Source organism: Nyctereutes procyonoides, unplaced genomic scaffold, assembly GCF_905146905.1.
Source record: "Nyctereutes procyonoides isolate TBG_1078 unplaced genomic scaffold, NYPRO_anot_genome, whole genome shotgun sequence".
NCBI lineage: Eukaryota > Metazoa > Chordata > Mammalia > Carnivora > Canidae > Nyctereutes > Nyctereutes procyonoides.
Genome location: NW_026575049.1, coordinates 45722784 through 45745943, shown reverse-complemented (window position 1 = coordinate 45745943; position 23160 = coordinate 45722784). Strand labels below are relative to the sequence as shown.

The 23160-nt window shown below is 41.9% G+C and overlaps 1 protein-coding gene across 1 annotated transcript in view; it reads right to left on the bottom strand.

Moving 5' to 3' along the window:
• Positions 1-23160, bottom strand: part of TMEM131 (transmembrane protein 131) — a 225902-nt gene that overhangs the window by 6024 nt on the left and 196718 nt on the right. Inside the window, exons 32-35 of the mRNA XM_055328071.1 lie at positions 13811-13986; positions 9742-9869; positions 3894-4018; positions 3548-3697 (exon numbers count right to left, since the gene is read on the bottom strand). Of these exons, the coding sequence (XP_055184046.1) occupies positions 3548-3697; positions 3894-4018; positions 9742-9869; positions 13811-13986 (579 nt within the window). The remainder of the gene's footprint in view (positions 1-3547; positions 3698-3893; positions 4019-9741; positions 9870-13810; positions 13987-23160) is intronic.

The following is a 23160-nucleotide window of genomic DNA, read 5'->3' as shown; positions in this document are numbered from 1 at the left end:
TAGCAGGTGCAGGCTAAACGCCCCCGAGTCCTACAATGCGACCCGACCCTGCACGGCACGGGCAACCCTGGTGCGCTGCCACCCCCAGGCTATTTTCGAAGGATCCAAGCTCCTAGGAGAGTCCTGCTGCCCTGCAGGGTAATGTGTACACAGGTGTTTGAAAGTTTTAAAACAGAAAAAACTTCTGTCGTGAAATATTTATTTTGCACTAAAAGGAAACACATATGATCTCTTTAAGAAAACGGCATCCTCTTGAATGTCTACCATATGCAGCATGGTGGCATCCTGCTCCGGCTACTGCGATACAAGAGTTTGTGCAAAGGAGGGGCTCTGGCTTCTGCAAATGCAGTCTCCATGGGCTCCTGGTGTGTGAGGTGGCACATCTACTCAGTTATCCTGGCCCACCTGCCCCCCCCTTGTCTTCCTCATTTCCCAGCCCGGCCCAACACAGCTCGCTCTTCCGCCCTGGCACATTTCCATCTCATCCCCTCCTGATGGCCCTTCGTGCCCCATGCCAGCCCCGTCTACAGTGAAGATGGTCTGCTCTACTCTCATTTTCTGTGAAGGGTCTGTTTCACTTCCAGAATTGAAGCCTGCTCGGCACGGTGTTTCCACTTCCGTTGTGATTCTCTCCCACACCAGTGATTCTCCCCAAACCCCCAGGGGCTCAGACCCTGGATAAAGCTGCATGTTCCCCGGCTATGTCAAGGCATCAGTTATGGCACAGCCATACTTAACACCCTTCCTGTTGAAGCCCAGGCTATCTGTTCATTCGCCATCCTCAGTGCCATCTTGTACCTACCCCAGGATTCTGACTTTCCTCAGTGGTACTGGCACCTTACTCACTGTCCTTGTCTTCACTCCACAATTCTCACACCTCATTATGTGGATAATCCCTTCCTTACATGCTCTGTTGTCTGTGGACTTGCTGCCTGTGCTCAGGGCCCATCTCAAATGCCATCTCCTGTATGGGTCCTGCTCAAAGCTATCCACCTTTTTGCCTGCCTTGGAAGCCACCACAGCACAGTGTGTCGGTCTGGTATCACCTCTACATGGTAGGGTCGTTATTTGTACAACCGTCCTGATCCTTCCTTAGCCCCTCTTGTATGTCACCATTTCTGATCTTCCCCCAGTCCTCAAGAAGTGAGTTAGGAACTGTCCACAGTGGAACAGGCCACATGCTGTCTCATGTGTGCTTGTAGGCCCCAGTGCTCATCCTGGGGGAGAGTGCATGGCATCCCCTCACAACTGCCCTTTAGTGGGATGTGTTTCACTGGGCCAGTAGCTGCAGAGCACTTAATAAATGTTGGAACAAAACAGGAGAAGTTAAGAAAAGTCAGAAAAAGACCTTATGGACTAATGTTTGAAGAAGGAAGAGAGATGGGGGGAAAGGTAGGAGGTGATCAAGAATAGCACAGGGCATGTGCAATTAGAGAACTTGTTGACTCAGTATACTTCCTCTGTGGCTTTCTATTTGCCTTTCAGTAACCCCTCGGATTTGTTGTCTTTTAAAGTCATGACATTGTTCCAGGAGAATTTTCTCAGTATCTCCAATGGATACAGGATACCATGCTATAAGGGGTGCTGCCTGAGGGTAGAGAGATCTCTATACATGGATTCCCAGTGAGGTGTGGGCTTGCACAGCCCTGAATGGAAGATGCTTTAACCTGCTGGGAAGCCTAGAAAGTGAACAGAGTTTGGAGGCTAGGTCTCAGCCAGATCAATTATCAGCAAAGGGTGGAAAAGGGAGCAAAGATGAGAAAGCAGGGTAGGGGAAGTGAATTAGAATCAGTCTTGGTTCTTAATGGTTCATGTAGCAATAATGTGTATATAATGAAGCCCTGCTAGAACTTTTGAGTAAGGTTGGTGGAGAGAGCAGAGAGGTTATAGGTTGTGGGATCAAGGTAAGGTATTCCTTGGCTGAACACAAAATAATTATGCAGAGGTGGGCCTTGGAGTGAGTATACACTTTTTCCAGTGGCAAAGCCATTCAGCTGTATGATAGGGAGCTCTGCCCTGAGGCACCGAGCTCTCTTGGTAGGCATCAGCTGGTGGCCTTCCTGGATGGGCCTGGGGAGGAAACAGAGGCCCACAGCACTGTGTTTTCTAAACATTTTCTTCTCCAGACCATTTGTCTAGCATTTCTCACATTTCTCCCCTCCTGAGGTGTGGAGCCAAACTCACATGGGGTTGGATCTGGTCATCTTTTTCTCCTCTATCCCAAAGGAGTGATGCTCCTCAGGAACCACTTGGTGGTAACACCGTCACAGCCAGCTCTCGTCTTGAAGGCTGTGTCCAGGCCATGTCCCCTCTTTCCTGCACCATGTATTGTATTACTCACACCAGCAGAGCTTATGTTCACATCACTGGGTTGCAAACAACTCTATGAAACTCACTCCCTGGGAACACTGTATTCCCAGTGCTGGAAACCTCCCACCATGGAGGTGATGTCTGTTTAATGTGAAACTGCCCAAATCAAAGTATAAGCCAAGGACCAGTGTCCAGTTGAAACCTCAGAGGGGAATCTAACAAAAAGCATTCAGCCTGGACACAGGGACTACTGGGTGATTTGTTCAAGACCTCTTGAATGATCAGGGATTTAGGTTTATACCTCAACCCCAGGCAAAAAATAGTATTAAAAGTGCCAGGAGGTCTCATAGCAATTAGGGGGCTACAGATTTTAACACAGCGCCTCTGTCCACTGTGTATTTATGTAAGTGAATATGTAAAAGGCACCATGCTTAATGTATACCGCACTTGGGTTTTCAAGATCTTTTCCTCATTCAACTCACTGAGGGCTTCCATCACCCACTCTTTCATTTAAATCCCCCTTGACCCCAAACAATCTTGTTGTTCAACGTCGATTTTCCCTCTGGCATAAACTAAGTGTGAATTCACTCTAAACACATGAATCAGTCCTCAAGCTGGTCCACTCTTGACGCTAAATCCCTATAATTAGGCCCCTCCCTTGGGTTGTCTCTGTTATCTTCTATTTTGGGTCCTAAGTATCTAGGGTGAGGACCTCTATCTTATTTTAGTAGCCTGTGCTACTGTCATGATTTACGGTAGGCCAAGTTTGACAAACAAGATCAAGAACCTAGTAAGTAAAATAATGAAACCCTCACATAGGCTGTTTATGTAAAAGATGTGTCAAGTTGAAGGAAGATTGAATTTTTACAAAATTATCACACTGTAAATGTATGAGGAACTAATAATGGCTACAGTTTCATAAAGAAGTATTTCTTTGGATGATTCACTGCTCCAGACAGATCTTTCCATTTTGTATACTGGGAAGCGGTGTGGTTTACCACCTCTGGATAAAGAGCCCTTGTGTGAACTGTCTACTGGTTTCTCTGGCGTAAACACTCCCGAAAAGGCCAAAAAAAACGACGACAGTTTCACAAAGGGCAGAACAATGGGCTTTGGCTGGCTGGTAGAAGTAGCTTCCAGCAGACTGCAGATGCCAGGCCTCCTTTCAAAGCAACACACCCTGTGGGGTTTTTCTGCCCAGAGTAGGGCAACGTGGTTTCTAAATCCCCATACTTACAGCTGCCGGGTTTGTGAACTGGCACGGAATCCCATTCTGGTGGTGGAGAGTCTTTTTCACCCTCTGAGCTACTGGTGTTGCCTAGTTCTTGACTATTGGGGAGGAATTTTGCTAGGACAGGTGGCCTGTTATCCACTAACTTATTTGTACCTGCACAAAAATCAGGAGAAAAAAAAATCATTAATGGAGGATAATTCCTTTCAGGTCTTGTCTCAGTGAACCTCCTAATGAGGATGAGAACACCACTGCGGTTTCTTATAGCTACTAACTGATTACTGGTAACTTACAACTACTAGTTACTAATACAACAAATCATGGAAATATCTGTACAGTCAAATGAAAATACCTTTTGTTTTCTGGGAATTTCGTGATTTGGATCCACTTGTCAATGCAGTTGGAAGAGGAATCTTGGTTGGGAGATTTCTGCGCTGTTTACTTTCCAATGGGGGGGTATAAGGGAGCTCTAAAGAACTGGAAGACAATCACGGGTGGAAAATTCAGATGTATACCTTCGTTTTGGAGTAGAGAGTAGAAGTCATTGATGATGCTACAATTTTCACTGTATATGTTTCTCTAATCTGGCCTCCTCAGGCACTATGTAGTCATGGTCCTAATTTAACAATGCTGCTTTCCAAACGTTTCTAAGACTGTTCAGGAGACACAAAGCACTTGCAGATTTATCCTTTGCTACAATGAATGGAAGTCCATTATTTGATAATATGGAATGAGTTAGAGTACCCACACCTCACATAATGTGTAAAACCTTTAGCACAGACTTGCGGTTTTGGGGGATGCTAAATACAGTCATTTTGCTTAAGGAGTCTCTCCCAGCATTTGGACTACTAGCAGGATTCCTGAATGTGGAGATTCTGAAAGGTCTCAGACTTAAAATGTCAAAGGGTCTGCACATGTTTCTCATAGAAACCATGAAATGAAGCAGGGCTAAGAGCTAAGATCCTGGGTCACCTATGAAAATTAACTAGCCTACTGCAGAGCAGCAGGATTAAGTAAGCGATTTGCCTAAGCTCTAGGGTGAGTAGGGAGAGATGGATTTTCTTCTTTATTCTTGAACTCAAGGTTAACCCTGAGCAAAAATTTAAGTATTCTTTTTTATTTATTTAGAGTGCATATGACTCTAAAAGATTTAGAGGTTAGCTTAACATAACAAACATGTATGAAGAGAATTGGCTTTGACCTTTCTGTCCAAGGCAAATGGGAGGCATGCTGGGTTATTTTAAGTTTCCATAGCCTGTTGAAGAAAATATTAACATTCCCTGGGAGAGGAACGCCTGGGTGGCTCAGTGGTTGAGCATCTGCCTTCAGCTCAGGGAGTGATCCCTGGGTCCTGGGATCAAGTCCCACATCAGGCTCCCTATAGGGAGCCTGCCTCTCCCGTCTCAATCTGTCTTTCATGAATAAATAAATAAAATCTTTTAAAAAAAATTCACTGGAAGAGAAGCAATCTCTAGGAGAAATGGGTAGATGACCTTATAGGAGGTAGCAGTGTGAGCAATGTAACTATCTGGAAGAATAAAGATATTCTTTACAAAATTGCTTCTGTAATGCCCACCAATATCAAGTCATAGGCTTTGGAAGGCCCCTGATGGAAGCTAAGCTAATGTGGTCCATAGAAGGGCATTTTCCCGAGAAGGCTGAGACATAGCTGAAGAGAACCCGGGGGCCTCTTATGAAAATTCTTTCAAAAATCATCAGTGATCTCTACCATTCTCCTGGTGATGGCCAGAAAGCTGTCAGTTCAAGGCTGAGGTGATAGCTTGCTTTTCATTAAAAATCTGACAAAGTTTACTGGCTGATGTAGATATTCTAAAGTGGGTGTGTCTCTGGCATTTTCTACCTTAGGGTACTTCCTATTCTGTCCCCAAGCCCCAGGTGTGTGACTCCAACACACCCCTCTGGCTTCCCCCAGCCTATCCTTCAGGTTCTTTCTTCATGCACGGCATTACCTTCCAACCTTGCTACTCCACTTCTCACTCCTAGAAGGCAGCCAGTGTTTGCTAGGTTCTGGGACAGGGACAGCCCACCATACTACACTAGATCTCAAAGGTCAGAATGTTTCAAACCTTCCAGACTATAGGATAGTATATAAATATTATTAATAATATAAAGAAATACATTTTAACATAGGCTATTTACAAATATTTATATGGTAGTAGGTTAAAGGTCATTTTCTTTTTCTTTTGTTTCTATGTATTTTACAAATTTTCTATAATAAATAAATAGGTATTATATTTGGAATTAGTAAAAGAGCTAACCAAAAATCCAAAGGGCTCAGTTAACCCAAGTAAGTAGAATTTTTGGCAAGTTAACAAACCAGTGTGAAAAAATTTACTGTTTACGGGCAAGAATATTCATGCTACAGTTTTATAAATCTTCCATGTCCTTCCACTTCTGACAGTGTTATTTAAAAACTCCATCTTAAAAAAGAAACCCAAAAAACAAAGGCTCCCATGAAACAGAAACAGACACCTCTGGTGGTGGTGGCAGAGGTGGGTGTGTGGGAGTTATTTTTAAATCAAGTCATTTATAAGTACGGGGGTGGGGGTGGGGGCTATTTATACAAACATAACTCTATGCCACTGTAAAATTAGTTGGCTTTTAAGAAAAAAAGGTGCCAGATACCTATTTTTGCTGATTCATACTTGCCTAAATTAAGCTAGATGATCTTTATCAATAAACCTTCTTTAAAGGCTTTTGAATAAAATAGGTTAAGAGCCTACTTAATTGAAATGATTCTTTCTAAAAGGGAAAAAGTGTAAGGTAGTTTCAGATGCTAGGCTTTATTTTTGCTCACGTAATGTGCAGTCTATGCCCCCGTCTGGGGAAGGAGGGGGAGGCAGAGAGCTAAAGCCAAGGCTAGAGCTTTCCCAGTGCTCTCAGGTCAGGAGGCCAGTGTGTGAAATGTGGCGCCCATGGCTCTGAGTGGAATGCGCTGTTAGAGCAGAATAGTAGATAGTCCAATTATTCTATGAAAACTTTTCTCCCCCTTCATTTTAGATTATTACCTTTAAGCCATATAGCATGTAAAATGTTGACAAATAAAGAAAACAAAAGGATAGTTGCTATCCTAAACCAGGCCCAGTTCCACAGAGTCCTTTCTGTGCCTGAGATGGAACTCTCATTCCCTGGCATCTTGGACCTAAAATACAGTCTTCTGGAGGTCTACAGGCCGATTCCCTTCTATGGAGTCGAAGCTGGCCAAGATGGATTGGCTAGGTCTCTGCTATTGCAAGGCTTTGCTCCCCACTCCCAGGAAATGATTTTTTGAGGTAAACTTGTAGGAGTATGGTAGGATGTGGCTACAGTGGCAGAGAAGATGACCACTGCTCTGGGTTTATCACCCTCCTATTTATAAGAACACTAATTCAAATTCCTCAACCTTTCAGGATACGGCCTTCTGGCTTAGAGATAACATAATACTCCAGTAATTTAAAGACAGTATTTAAAGACTAATTTTTGATAAAGCAAATGTGAACTAAGTCCACAGATTTTATTAATATTAGAATATCAACATTTTGGCTAACTGATATGTGGAAGAAACATTTATTCCCAATCAGATAAAGCTTTAAAAAGAAGGTGATAATACATATATGCCTTATTAATGGTATCTCTTTTTAAGAGTGCATCTATACCTTTCAGATTGCAGAATCACAGAGTAAGATACTGACAGTACTTCTGAGGTGACAGGAGTTTTGGGCATCACTGATATTAGGACTGGCAGTGATTTCACCTGAGTGACAGAGCAAGACCCTTACTGTCATAACTCAGTGTACACAGGGAATGGCTCTATTTGGAGAGGCCACATTTCTGGTTATTAAAAAAAAACCAAACCCAGGCTTTGTTTAACTCCATATTTAAGTGATGAACTAATGAATTCTGACTCTTAATATTTTTATTACTTAATACTTCCTTGAGTTTGGAAAAATGTAAAACAAGATTGGTGAGTTTGAAGACATTAGATTAAGGAGATTAGAAGGGTAAGGTTGCATATGGATTTCTCCAGTTACAAAAGACAATTTAAAAAGATTAATTCAGATTACTTAAACTGTCTTGCTGGTAATGATTTTTCTCTTAACAATGTAGCAGGAAGTCATGAGTTATCCTTGTAACCATCCCTTGACAGAGAGCCAGTAGAGAAATGGCTACTGTAGCCTTTTCTTTACCAGAGAACTTGAAATCTTTACAAAGTTAGTGGCTCGCAAGTGAAATCTCTTATAAAATTTTCAAAATCAAATCTGCTAATAGTCAACTTGTTTTATTAAAAAAATCAGAATACAGTAGAAGTCAGAGGAAAAGGGGTGAGGGTAAAATTAACATGTTGTATTTGTATGAAAAATACTATATCTCTGAGCTCAGGCATCAAGGCTAATATACATAGTGCAGAATGGGCAAAAGTCACCTGTGGAATGGTTTTGCTATGGTAATTCTGCTAATGGTCAATTTCATAAAAATTTGTAATATAACAGAAGTCAGAATGGAAGAGGGACGAAGGTAAGAATTAACACGTACAAACTGTTTAAAAAAATTATGTCTGACAGCTCAGGCATCAAGGCTAATCAAGAAGATTTGGGAAAAATCAGCTATGGAATGGTTTTGTTCTGATCATTTTTAGAAGCTTAGTTTTTAAATTTGTGGTAAGAATTACAGCATGATTGTCTATTCTTACAAGATCTCCATGAAAACTAGGGTGTTTCATAATTTGTATTTTTTAGCCTCATAATCTTAGGAATATCTGATCAATCACCTAAGTCTAAAAAAGGCCTAGAAGAATAATCCCTATCATTAGAGTATTATTCCTGTCCTGGGGTACCAGAATGTTGTTAGCACTAATTAGTGCCACAGGTTGATTGTTCTCAAGAGAGATCCAAGTGTGTCAACCATTACTCCATTTGACATTGCTTCCAGCTGGGTCAGACTATTCTCAACAAACTGTGGGACTGGATCACTCAAATAACAATCTGCACATAAGAGTGAATTTTAGGTATAAATATTCTGTTAGTAATTAATGACTGCCATATGCTGTATTATTTCATAAATTCAGGGACGAGATTTCATTTCACTAGAGTTAACACCTAATTTCTTATTAGCTTCTGGTTCTATGGAAGAGACTGCCCATGCCTGAGTTAAGCTATCTAGGGAAAGAGTCTAGTTTCTTGGTATTTCTGGAAAGCTCACCTATTATTCCCAGAATTAGAGTATTTAATAGGCCTTCCAAAAATGTAAGGCCAAGTCTAATGATAACAATGCTCTCCTTTAGTAATTTATACCCAATTTCTTCAAATTCCTAGGTCAATGCTCACTTACTATACAAGGTGAATGTCAGCTTCTATGCTGATCAACTATGAAGGGCATGAACATTGTTAAAACTAAAATTAGCTTATTTGGGAGATCTAAGGTTTAATGAAAGTATGATGTAGCCTTAGTTAATGACCCAATAATTCAACCGCTTCATTTACTTGAAGAAACGTTCTGGAGCAAGCCCCTTCCCTGTGGGGTCCACCAGAATCCTGTTCCATGGTGACTAGAATGGAGTTATTTCCTACTTAATTCTTATCTGATAGGGGATATCTATCCTGAGCATTTTTTTTTAAATGAAAGAGAGATAGAAAAGAGGGGGAAGGGCAGAAGGAGAGACAGAATCTCCAGCAGACTTTCTGCTGGGCAAGGAGTCTGATTTGGGACTCAATCCCAGGACCCTGAAATCATGATCTGAGCTAAAATCGAGAGTCAGCTTGACTGACTGAACCACCCAGGTGCCCCTGCCCTGAACATTTTTAAGGTAAGAATAAATTATTTCTAGAAATTCTAGAATCCAATTGCAGCTCTGGGTTAGTGAAAAGATCATAGGTCTTTTTGAGAAAAGTTATACTCCTACTTGTGGTTAAATTATCAAGGTCACCTTTGTACAGAACTGAAATGGCTCTCTGCCTGGGAACAAATTACTAACCTAAATTTTCATAACAAGTCATTAACTCTGCCTTTTACATGTCTGACATCAGAAGTATGTGGTCCCCTATCAACACTGGCATTAGAAAAAACCTGAGAGTAATACAGTGCAGTCGTGGCTTTTGTTGCAGAAACCCCATAATAACCAACCCACCCACAAAAACATGACCCAATTTCACCGTAATGTCTTATGTATACCTTATTTCTCCACATACATGAATTTTTCTTACCTGGGTTTCACATCTGTTGGGATTTCTTTCTTAACATTTAAGAGTTTTTTGCTTTTTTGCTTCACTTGAGACATTTCATTTTCATGTTTTTCAGGCATGGCTTGTTTTCCCTTTTGCTTTTCTGTATCCTGTAAAAGAGGTACACTTAATTGCTGAGAAGGATTAATAAATATGAGTGACATAGTCCTACATGAAGGCAGAAACACAAAACCAAAGATGTAGCAGATAAATGTTTTATGTGTAAAAACAATAAACTCCTTTCTATCTTTATTGTGGTTCTGTCAATTTTTTAGCCTTTGATTATTAAGTTTCGGTGAGCCTGAATTATAACAAATGTTATTTTATTTATACTTGTAACTGCTTGGGGTGGGTGGTGGCAGTGGCAGCAGCATATTGATAGCCTTCATTTTTAAGCACTGGGGGGTAAAACCTTGCTCTTTTACAAGAAAAGTCAGCTTGGAAAACAATATAAAATCATACAGTCCTGAGAATGTTCCTAAGTACAGGTAAAATTCAGAGCAAGAAAACAGTGCAGGCAACACTAAGTGTTCACACCTGTTCATGAGGCATTCACAAATGACACTGTGATTATGTGTTATGGTGGGTTTAATGCTAACCATTCACCCTCAATGAGAGGGGCTTAGTTATTCATTCACTCACTCAACTTACTAGTTACCCCCTTGGTGCTAGGCAATGGGGGTCCAGGCCCCTTCCACGAGGACTATGAAGTCTAGCAGGCGGGAGATGCATATGATGGTTGGAGATGAACTTGTACCCCGGTGTGGAACTAACTGTCCACTGGCTATGACCAGAGTAGAGGAGAGCCTGAGTCTTACCTGGCCTGAGTGTGGAGCCTACACTGAGAAGGCCACACCTGAGCTGCACCTTAAAGCCATGCTGTGTCACTGGTCTGCCCACTGCGGTTTCTGGGCCTTGACTGGGTAAGTACCAAAACCGCACTTACGCATGTTTATAGTAATTCCTTGCTGTCGTGGCATCCAAGCATGAGACCAGTGAGCCTGTCTCCCAAAAAGGGCAAAGATCCACTCAGGTATTACTGACCTCACTGGGGAACTGCATGTGGCATGGGTGTGTACTTCTCATGTATGGTAGAACCACCTATATGACAGATTGGAAATAAACACCCTGGTTCTTCATCACACATAGCTGGAGCAGCACTGTGTGCAAGGATGTCCTGAGACTAAGCAGGGGGACAGACAGGGCAAGGACATGTTCAACAAGAGGGCACAACTGTGGGTACGGGAGGAGTTACTGGCACAAGGTAAATGAGAAGCTACCCAGCTTCATTTATAGTCATTAAGGCAACCTGGGTTTTAATAAGTCATGTCAGGTCAATCTACTTAGCTGTCAGGAGTAAATAACCAGAAAAATGGCTAAAACACCCTCTTGCCCACGCACCTTTTAAGACTATTCTGAGTTATTCAAGAAGTATTTCTTGAACACTTGACTCAACAAGGACTTTGTATACCATGAACTCTTTGAGGACAAGGAGATGCCTTTTTGTCCTCAGCGGTCTCCCAAGCACAACGTCTGGCACTCCAGTGCTCAGTATCTAATTTTTTTCATTTTAATTTGCATTAAAAAAGATTTTGAGTATAGCTGACACAAATGTTGCTTAAGTTTCAAGGTACAACATAGTGATTCAACATCTCTATACATTATGCTATGCTCACCCTGAGTGTTGCTCCTACTGCTCACCAATCAATGCTACTGTGATATCATTGCCTATATTCCCTATGCTGTGCCTTTCATCCCTGTGACTCATTCATTCCACAATTGGAAGCCTGTATCTCTCACTCCACTCCCTCTCATCCATTTTTGCCCATCTCCCCATCTCTTTCCCTCTGGTCACCACCAGTTTGTTCTATTTGTGGGTATGATTCTGCTTTTTGTTTGTTTACTCATTTGTTTTGTGTTTTAGATTACACACATGTGAAAGCAGGTAGTTGTCTTTCTCAGTTTGACTTTTTAAATCTAGCATAACCTACTCCATCCATGCTGTCATAAGCAACAGGAGTTCATCCTTTTTTAATGGCTGTATAATAATCCACATATGCCTTCCTTTTTGAATGAATAGGTAGAAGGTTGGAAAGGGTATCTATGGGAAAGTGACCTATCAAGTCTGTTATCTGTTAGGAAGAAAACACAACTGACAAACAGATCAGTCACAAAGAAATAAAAACAGACAAACTATATGCAAGAGGAGGAGGAATAAAAACCAATCAGAAGGGAGGATGGTGGGCATGGAGGCCACACGGAGTTGGCACTGTGTCTATAAGAAACAAATGGTGGGGAAGGAGATGGGAGGATCAGGAGGAAATGAATAGAAGAAAGAATTATGCCAGTGTGTGCAGAGAATGGTGGCAGATGGGGGTCAGCTGGAGAGAAGCATTATGAGAAAAGCTGGAAGGGCAGAAAAGGAAGTGAGGAAACACTCTGAAGAAATCCTGTCCTGAAAATGCTTTCCAAATGCTTATTCATATCATTGAACCCATTGGGATTCCACTCCAAGACGAGCAGATGGCATTCTGCTTCTCTGAAGGAATCTGTTAGAAAAAATATAGTACAGAACTCCAGGACTATGTACCGTACCAAGGGCAGACAGAGCACCCAACCAAATGTGAAGGATGCAAAGGAAAATGGAGTTGACAAGAAAAATAAGTCACATAAAAATTTCATTAAAAAATTAACATATGCAGATGACACTGTTAGATATCTTTAAGAAATGATTCCTTAGGTCACTAGATTAAAACTGAAAAAGAAATTCGGGCCTGTAATATTAAAGGCTATATTAGGATCATATTAAATTTGGAATATAGTTATCTAAAAATAAAAATGTCAAAATAGAATTATGCCCTCACTTTTCCACATAGCACTCATAACTCACAGTCTCAGACCTGTTCCCAAAAGTAACTTTACCTTCCATTTACCTAATGCCACTAAATATCAGGCATTTTGCAGTATTATTTGACACTGGTGGCCACCCTGATTGCTGAGGACTTTGAGAAGGGAGGCAGCTTTTTTTTTTTTAATAATAAATTTATTTTTTATTGGTGTTCAATTTGCCAACATACAGAATAACACCCAATGCTCATCCCGTCAAGTGCCCTCCTCAGTGCCCGTCACCCATTCACCCCCACCCCCCGCCCTCCTCCCCTTCCACCACCCCTAGTTCGTTTCCCAGAGTTAGGAGTCTTTATGTTCGGGAGGCAGCTTTCTTGATAAGTGGTGATGTGCACTAAGCTGGGTCCCCAGTTCCGGGTGACCACTAGAGCCTTGGGTCTTTCCCTGGGCCACCCTCTTCTCCAGGATAGTCACTGCCCTAACTGTGGGAGGAGTGAGCTGCTACTGAAGCCTGCCATACCAGCAGGGATAAAGACAGGAAAAGTCTAATATAATTAAAATGGTCTAGTTCCTTCTCATTCTCTTATGATACTTAAAATTTGAAACCAATTTCATGAGCCAGAGAAGTTTCTATTCCAGACAATCCCTAACTTTCAAGCAGTGTTTGCAATCTCTAACTATTTTACTTGATCATCATGCTTGCCAATGTTCTTGCCTGGGAGCAATCAAGATCTCCATTCTGGAGGTTCCTGCTTCCTGCAAGACAGTGACTGAGCATACCTGTGCACATGGAGAAGCAGTCCCCAGAACATGTGCCTATGTTAAGGATAAAAGGTTCATTCTGTATTAAAAAGCCTGATCTACATAAGGTTTCACTTATATGTGGAATATAAGAAATAGTGAAAGGGACCATAGGGAAAGGAGGAAAACTGAACAGGGAAAAATGAGAGGAGAATACAAACCATGAGAGACTCCTAACTCTGGGAAACAAACAAAGGGTTGCAGGAGGGGAGAAAGATGGGAGGGAGACAGTGACTGGGCGACGGATACTAAGGAGAGCATTTGATGAGATGAGCACTGGGTGTTATACTATATGTTGGCAAATTGAACTGAAATAAAATACTGAACAACAAAAAAAAGCCCAGTCTATGAGACAGGGTCTTGGGCACTGCAAGAGACACTCTCTTCTTTCATTTGTTGATACCTCCTTGAGGAGAGGCTCTGTGTCTGGGTTGGAGGTCTCTGTGGTGGTGGAGGAGCTGTCGTCATCAGCCAAGGAGTCTTTTAGATCATCTTCCTGTGGCTTTCCCTTTCCCTTCTTCTCCTTTTCCTCTTGCTTCTTAGGTGGTTTCACCTTGCGCTGAAGAGGTTTTCCTTTCCCTGGGGATGAGAATCAAAGTAAAGTAACTTCTTGATTTTTAAATAGCTCAGTGAATATGGCCCTTATAACTTTTCTCCAACAGGCTGGATTCTTTCTCATTAACGAAGGTTTCTTTCTCTACCTTATTTCTTTAATTAAAGCTTTCCAAATCATGTTTGACTTTTTGATTAGAATATTTGTAAAAATCAGTTTTATTGAGGCATAATTTATGTACAATAAGATAAATGCACTTTGAGTGTACAGTTCAATGATTTTTGGCAAGCTTAGTAGTTTTGACAAATCTACGTCTTAGAATACTTTTTATACCCCTGAGGATGATGTAGTAGCTTTGAAAAATCACTGAAGTGAAAACCAGAGATCCTTTCAAATCTGTTCGGAGATGGAAGCCTGAAAGGGACACAGGATGAGCAGCACATGTGCATCATCCGAGGGGTGCTAAGAGGTCCAGTGGCAGAGCCATGATGGCTGAGTCCAAATCCTGGCTCTCCCTAACCAGATGTGTGATCTTGGCCTCCCATCTGTAAGCTAGGAGACACAACACCTCATAGGGTTGAAATGAGGAATTGCATAAAGCCTTCAGAGCAGTGCCTATCACATAAACACACCAGAGAATATTCTATATGGACAGACTGAAACAGAGCTATAGAGAGCCTAGTATTTTAAAAAGATGTGGATGTTCCTAAGACAAATGAGAAACCAACCCACGACATATTTGAGTGCCCACTATTTCCCAGGCAGTGCTCCATGTCCTGGGAATACATCTGTAGCACCAACAACATAATCCTTGCCCTCACTGAGCTAGCTGCATTACAGTGGAAGAGAAATCCCCAGATTCTGTGGAATCACTTGGCAGGTAGGCAGGTTAAAGCCTGCAGATGCTACATAAGTCAAAGCCTAACCCGTTCTATATATGTCATTTAAAAATCACATCCTTTTGATAATGATAGCTTAAATAAGTTATTTAAATCCTAATGTTTCATGGCCACGGTTAATGTTGCCAGAAACACAAACTTTTGAGTCTAGAAGAGGTGCTGGCAAACTATGGCCCATAGACAAGATCTGACCTGTGGCCCGTTTTGTATGGCTTGTGAGGTGAGAATGGTTTTTTTCATTTTTAAGTGATCGAAAAAAAGAAACAATATATGACAGAGACAGTTGGTGGCGCACCAAGCTTCACATATTTACTGTCTGGACCTTCGCAGAAAACCTCTGCTGGGCCTGATCTAGAAAAAGAATAGGTAAAGCTGACTTTTAGGAATATCATTTTGTCATTTACTTTCACACTGATTCCAGGAGGTAATAAATTTGAAATCATAACTAGGACATTATGTCTCAAAAATTGAGAAGCCTTTGTCTTAGCAGAAGATGGCCAGTTGGTTTAATTATAACAGCTCCTGATCCACTTCCGCCATGCCAAACGGGAAGGAGCCTGTCTGGCTCTGGCCCCGGCCCCATGAGACCCCAGATTTCTCAGACTGAGTTCAACAGTACTGAGAGTACTGCAAACTTTCCCAAGTGACTGACAGCAATCCAGCAATCCCCCATGCAAGGAATTTCTCACCTGCAATTATACATTTCTGTCATGCTTATGGTTCACTGGGTGAGGGGCATTATTTGTATAAATAATCTGTATCTACAATAACCCCCAACCTGCTTAATTAAATAGGAAAGTGCTAGAAGTGATTGTTTAAACTGGCTCAAATTTTGAAGATACGGATACACAAAGGAGAAAAACACTTAACAAACCAATAGTTGAAAATTTGGGTAAAAAAGCTTACTTCTGACAGATGCTTTTTATCTCCAAATCCCCATCTTTTATTAATTTCTTAATATCCTGCACTTGGACTTCTGTCCCTAGCATCTTAATGAATGGGATTTTTTTTTTTTAATGAATGGGATTTTGAAAAGGTTAACAATAATGCTTTAACTGTCCTATCAATGACCTCTAGTACTCTTCATTCTGCAAGTTCAATTGGACACTGGATTATCTCTCTTCCCACTCCTGCCAGACCACACATTATTATCCTTTTCTGGTACTGTGATTCTTTTGGCAACTTTTTGCTGGCTCATTTGCTGGCTTCATCTTTGCTGGTGTCCCTAAAGAGATCTGCTCTTGGAACTTCTCTTCCTCCTTTGTATTATCCCTGGGGGATCACTTTAATTAAATTGACATAAGCAATTCAAATCTATGCTCAAAACTGAGTTAAATATCCTAAAAACATCTTCTGGAATCTTAGTCTGTAACAATCATTCTTAATCTCCTGCACTTTAGACTAGCCTAAGGAGCTTTTAACAAATATTGCTTTGTTTGGGCTCCACCCTGAGATTCTAATTAAGCAGTTCTGTGTGGGACATGGTGTGGGTAATTTTTAAGAAGCTTCTCAACTGATTCTACTGTATAACTAGGCTGAGATTCAGTAGTCATAAATCAACACAATCACTGCAGTGTCAATCCAATGGCTCAGGCTAGCAGCTACCTCATTGTCCTGGATGGTTTCTTTGGCTGCTTCGGTTTCCAATTTCAAATGTTGGTGGGAAGGGAGAGAGCATGCTTTCATCAAAGGACTAATAATAATTTGCATTGGATCAGCCTGATGACAGGCCTATGTGCCCTGAAAGACTGCACGCACAGGGGTGGCCTCTGCCTTCCTCTTGCCACTTCATACAGTGGGGTAAGAAGCTTATTTCTCAGGAAAGCTTGTTCCCAACGATCTCTTCTATTCCTCGGGGATTGGTTCCCAGTGGAAAGATTGGGCTTTGGGGAAAGGAGAGTCTAAAATGTTTTGCTAGGAGGGGACTGGGAAGTGGGAATCAGTAGTGAGAGGGAAACTGCGCTAAGATAAATTATTACCTCGATACACAGTGGAGGACACAGGTATCACCTGTCTTAAGGGAACCATGTCTTAACTGGTGCATAATATGTATAAAAATTAACTCATCTAAATAAAGACTCTACAAACTGAAGGGAGATACAGCTGAGAAAAACAATGTTTCCAGCACTGGGCAAGGGATATACCCAATGTGAGTGACAGGGTCCTCAGGCTTCACACCACGGTCTGGATGAACGGTCCCTGATGCCAATCACCCTCTGTCTGCCTACTGCTACCATCACCAAGTGGACTCTTGATTGAGGATGCTACCTGACCTGCTGTGGGCAGCATTTACCCCCTCTGCCCTATTCCTCATATAGTTTAAGCACCTGAAGGCCAGCGATCAACCTTACTCATCTCTCCATCCTCAGCACCTTACGTGGTACCCAGCACATAGCAGGTGTACAGCCAATGTCTGCCAAGCTGTACAAGGTGGTTTTGTGCCTTTCTAAACACTGAAATATGCCTACACTGTGACCTGCTCTGAGCTTCCACATGCCAAGTCTGGAAGCTTATCCCACCTTACTCTTTTATGAGTAACCTATCAAGATTTGAATCCAAAGTTGGTCTTCATAGTAAACCGCATGATTCCATGTATAGAACATTCTCAAAATGACATATTATACTATTATAGAAGTGGATATTAATGGTTGCCAGGGGTTAAGGAAGGGATAGGAGTGGGAGGGAAGTGGGTGTGGTGAGAAAGAGGACACATAAGGGATCATTACGGAGATATAAATGTTCTGTATCTTGACTAGATCAGCATCAGTACAGGCATACTGGAAATATTGCAGGTTTGGTTCCAGACCACCACAATAAAGGGAGTCAAATTAATTTTCTGGTTTCCTAGTACATAGGAAAGTTATCTTTACAATATATTGTCATCTATTAAGTGTGCAATAGCATTGTATCTAAAGAAACCCCAAATGTATATACTTAAAAAGTACTTTACTGCTAAAATGTTAAGCATCATCTGAGCTTTCAGGGATTTATAATCACTGAACACAGATCACCAAATAAGTTTAATAATGAAAAAGTTTGAAATATTGAGAGGATTGCCAAAATGTGACACAGAGACATGAAGTAAGCAAATGCTATTGGAAAAATGCCGCCAATATACTTGCTTAGTGTAGGATTGTCACAAGCTGTAAGAAACTGCAGTTATCTGGTGAATGGCAATAAAGCTAGGCACAGTAAGATGAGGCATGCCTGTATCCTGGGGTTTTGATATTGTACTGTTGACTAAATTATGTCCAGTTGGTGGTTACTATGCTTGCTCATAAAAATGGTCAGAATGAAACAGTTTCTTCATTGCTTTAAAGCCTAACCAAGTATTATTTTTTCTAATAATTGAGTGGATACAAAACTCTTCATTGGCAAAAGCCATTTGTCCCTGTCTGCAGGGTACTTTAGGGCTGACCTGTGTGTATACAAGAACACAGGCAGGCTGCTAAATATTTGTGACAGAGTACCATGTGCATCTTACAGATCTGACATCTTTACTCAACAGTGAAGTTCTGAGCCTCATCAAATAATCCAAATATGAGCTGACTATATTCTGTAGTCACCACGACTGTTGTGCATGTGGGTGAGGCTGACTGTACATCTAAGAGGCATGATATAGAGGAGGGGTTATGATTGATTTAATGTTATAACACCAACATAAAGCATCTATGTGAAGAACATTCCCATACTCTCTCCAATAAAGACACAATGCCCATTCTGTTAATCAGTGTCCTCAGATCCCTGGGTGGCTCAGCAGTTTGGCGCCTGCCTTTGGTCCAGCACGCGATCCTGGAGTCCCAGGATGGAGTCCTGCGTCAGGCTCCCTCCGTGGGGCCTGCTTCTCCCTCTGCCTGTGTCTCTGCCTCTCTCTCTCTCTCTATCACGAATGAGTAAATAAAATCTTAAAAAAAAAAATCAGTGTCCTCAGATTGAAACTGGAATTCAATGTGAGCAAAGTCTGTTTTTTTTCAGATGAATTCTCAGGCTTCCATTTCCTGCATGAGAACTATATAACAATGTTTTACTTTGGCCCTGCTGCCTGGAACTATGCTGCTCAATTTAACACTTAATGGTAACAACTAAGTTTTCTAGGTTTCTGAGGAGAGAGGACCATAATTAAAAGCAAAAGATAAAAATATCAAAAACTCTTTTTTGTCTTTTATTCACTGCTTTACACATGCTTTAATAATTTAAGCCACCTCCAATTATTTTAAGTGCGCAAAGTATGAATTATAAATTTAAAGACTATATCGTACTCATTTACTTTTTGTCTTCCCTAAGTACTGAATACATGAATTTGTAATTAACTAGTTTGGGCAAGCTACTTTGGCTCTCCTACTTGAAGTCATTTCATTAACTTCTACCCAAAATAATTGCTTTAGGAAAGTTTCAATTACCAGCAAAGTGGTTTCTCTGAATATGTGCAGTCCCTGGCAGCAGTGAACCCCAGGCAGGCCATGTAGTATCAACTATAACACCTGACTAGAATGTCTAGAGAAGCACTAATTTTAGCAGGAATTTGTCTTCCTCCTCACGTTTTGGCTGCTGAAATGGTCTAAATGAGGCCAATAAATAATACAGACCCATATACAATTTACTTGGGTTAGTACTGGTCATGCAAAGTTACTTCCCTAAATAGTAACTTTATAGGAGTATGTTAAATTAAAACATATAAATAATGCATATGAAAAAAACTCTTCAGGAGTTAAGCTAAAGCAAATACTGTTTTCAAAGTTTTACAGTAATATTATTTTGTCTAGGTTCTGTGCTTATATTATGAAGATACTTGTTTAGCTAAATACAAATTAGAAAAGAAGTCCTTATTAAATGGAATAATTTTACTTCTAACCCAGGCAAGGAATTAATAATGAATCTGTAAGAACACCCATTCTCTTTTTGCTCCAGCTTTTCTTGTACCTTTATAAGGTTGTACATACCATTTGTGATAGTAAGCAGAACCAATAAGGTATCCAGGAATAGGAAAAAAAAAAAAAAAAAGGCTGCACTAACACAACTTCTAGTACACCGAATTCATTTATGTAGGGTTTTTATAAAATTACTGCACTGGATTAATTTTGGATTTGTTTATTCTAGAAACCAAGTATCACAGATAATCAAAGGCACACTTAACTACAATTTAATGTTGGGAGAGGATGTCCCGTCTAGGCATTTTTCTGCACTCCTTTTAAGGGCAATTCCTTGTCTGCCCAAAAACCACCAGCGGGACCGCACTGGTGCCCACCTCCCAAGGGCATTCCCTGGTTATATTCACTAGTGGGTTAACAGAGGTTATCCCAATCACCTGTGCACCTTGTTGAATGCAGAGTCTGATTCAGCAGTCTGGGCTGGGGACCATGATTCTCCATTTCTACAGGCCCCGGGTGATGTCATTATTGCTGGTCCCCGCACTACAACTTCGGGTAGCAAATACTGCCAACTGCTCCCCTTGTGCTGATACTAGCTTTACTCTGGGCTCCCTCAGATCCACTTCTCCACCCGTATTGGGCAAATCAAGTTAGATTTATTCTAAGGACTGGTTACCTTTGCCTGTGGGACAATATATAGTAGTGGAAGAGGGAGTGGAAAGTTTCTCAACCAAGCCTCAGGCTTCACCAATACTTGGCAGATGCCCTGCTTTTGGAGGGAGGTGAGGTTAGGTAGATTTTATAATGTTAGCTCTGAATCTAGTTTGTTTCCTTGCAAATAGCCTGGAAGGCAGATCAGATCTATGCACCTAGACCCCTCTACATCTGTGACAACTGCATATATATTGTTCCTGCACACAGTCTGGCCTCACTACTGTACCCTGCATGTCTTCTAGTCTTCCCCTGAGGAGCCTGGCACCAGCCTCATGGACTTCCCCTGATTCTCAATCTCTTATCGTCTGGGCTCTGGGCCTTGCCTGGATCAGGTTAATCATTAGTACCTCTGAAATCCAAAAAGCTCTCTGAGTTTTTCTCCTTAACTCATTTAGAAACAAAACTCAAGGGATGCCTGGGTGGCTCAGATGGTTAAATGTCTACCTTTGACTCAGGCCATGGCCCGAGGGTCCTGGGATTAAGCCCTGTATCGGGCTCCCTGCTCAATGGGGAGCCTGCTTCTCCCTCTTGCTGCCACTCTGCCTACTTGTGCTTTCTGTCAAACAAATAAATAAAATCATTAAAAAAAAAAATTAAACTTGAGGCCTAAACTCTTGGTGGTACATCTTAAGGCGAACTGACGTTAGTCTTATGAATCATATGGTGCATGAACTTCCCAGAATTCTAATTCCCAAACACATGAAACTTCCAGAGAGTTATGTAAGGGACCACAGACCTGTAGCTCTGGGTCCTCACTGTTGCTAACAGGCTTTACTTCTACTATACGTCCACATCCCATTTCCAAGGCTGCATGTAAGAACCTGTTACTGCCCAGAACTGCTTTTCCTCTGAAAGGCCTCACTTTCAGACCACAGTCTCCTGTCATTCCCTTGCTTCTACCATCCCTGTAGTTAGACGTGCTGGATCTCCTATCCCTTGACTGTCCATGTTCTCCTTGTTTGTGGGGCTCCTTCTGGCCTGACGTCCTTCTCTATCCTGCAAATTCCACACAATCTGGCAGATGCATCTCTCTCCTGCCAACAGCCCCCATGGCATTCTCAGCTCCCGTCTTTTTTTTTTTTTTTTTTTTTTTTTTGCCACCCCAGCCCTGCAGAACCCCGACAGAGCTGTAACACAACTCTCCAGCTTTCACTCCTCACCCCTGGGCTGCGGTGGAGGACAGAGAAAAAGGGCCAAAGTGTGACCTTACCCCTCAGCTGGGGCTGTTACCTGAGGGGCTGCTTTGCACATTTGGCTTTCATGTCCCATAGACTCCCAGTCCACAGAAATGTAAGCTTGCTGGAGTCAGAATACTCCAAACTGTTTTCTGTTTCTACCCTACTCCACCCTCAGTCCCAGCAACTGTGACTTCAGCTCAAACAGAAGCTCTTCTGACTCCCAGTACTGCCTCTTCATCTCTACCCATTCATCTGCATCCACAAAGCTGTGGAATGAGTGCTCCCCCCGCCCCCCGCTTTTTAAAAAATTTTATTTATTTATTCCTCAGACACACAGAGAGAGTAAGACATAGGCAGGGGGAGAAGCAGGCTCCCCTCAAGGAGCCCAATGTGGGACTCAATCCCGGACTCTGGGATCACAGCCCTAGTGGAAGTCAGACATTCAACCGCTGAGCCACTCAGGTGTCCCAAGTGTCCCTTCTTTTATAGTCTACTGAACTGGGTCCCACCTCACCCTCCTCTTTGGGCACTTGCTTTTCTTCTTTTTGGAGGCAGCAGGGCAGTGTAGTTATAAGCTGAGAGCTTAGACTCAGGCCTGGGCATGGCCTCCCATATATACCTGCTGCAATCTTTCTTTCTGGACTGGATTCCTACCTGGAGACAGTCACAGAAGTGCCCATCATGATGGTGCAAAAGGCATGCACAGTTGGGCCTAGACCGCTAGTAAGTGTTGACCAACGCCATTGCTCTCAGCTCTACTAGCTTTTTGTCCTTCATTCATAGATATTCTTCCAAACACTATGCTTCCCGTTTTTTCATGAAAAATACTACCACACAATATATTTACCCTCCCATCTTTTTTTTGGCTAAAAGTTAAAGAACATGGAGACTACAGACTAAAGAGTAAATGCCCCCTTACTTGCCCTCAATGCATACACTAAGAAGTGGTTGCTATTAACACTCAACTCTCTATGTCACAGTAACCTGGTTTCTAGTCCTATCACTTCACAGAAACTACTCTGCTAAGGTCAAGCAATATCCTAGCTGCCAGGCTCTGTGCTGTTCTACCTTTGCTTCTTTTGGCATTGCTGGAATATGCCAATCACATCTTTTCCCGGCTTTCTGTCATACTGTCTGGTGGCCTCCTTGCTGGTCCTGCCCTCAGGATTCTGTCTTTAGCCCCTTGCTTGTCCCATTTCTCACCCATAAGACTATGTTCCAGGTAGACATCAGTGCTGAGGTGTTCCAAAGCTCCTTTCAACTCAGCAGGCTATAGATGGTGAGCGCCATTTCCTGCCCTAATAACAATCACAGCAGGAGCTACATCCCACAATGTTAGGTAGTAGCTATCTTCTCAAATTTAAAGATAACAAATGGGGGCTCAGAGAAGTAAATTTCAGAGTCACACAATCAGTAAGGGGCAGAGCCATGATTTAATCTGGGCTTGCCTTGTGGCTGAGCCTTGCCTCAGTACCATGTGCTACTGTGCATCTCCCTACCCTAGATAAAGCTGTCTCTCACGCTACCAAAGCCAGAAATGA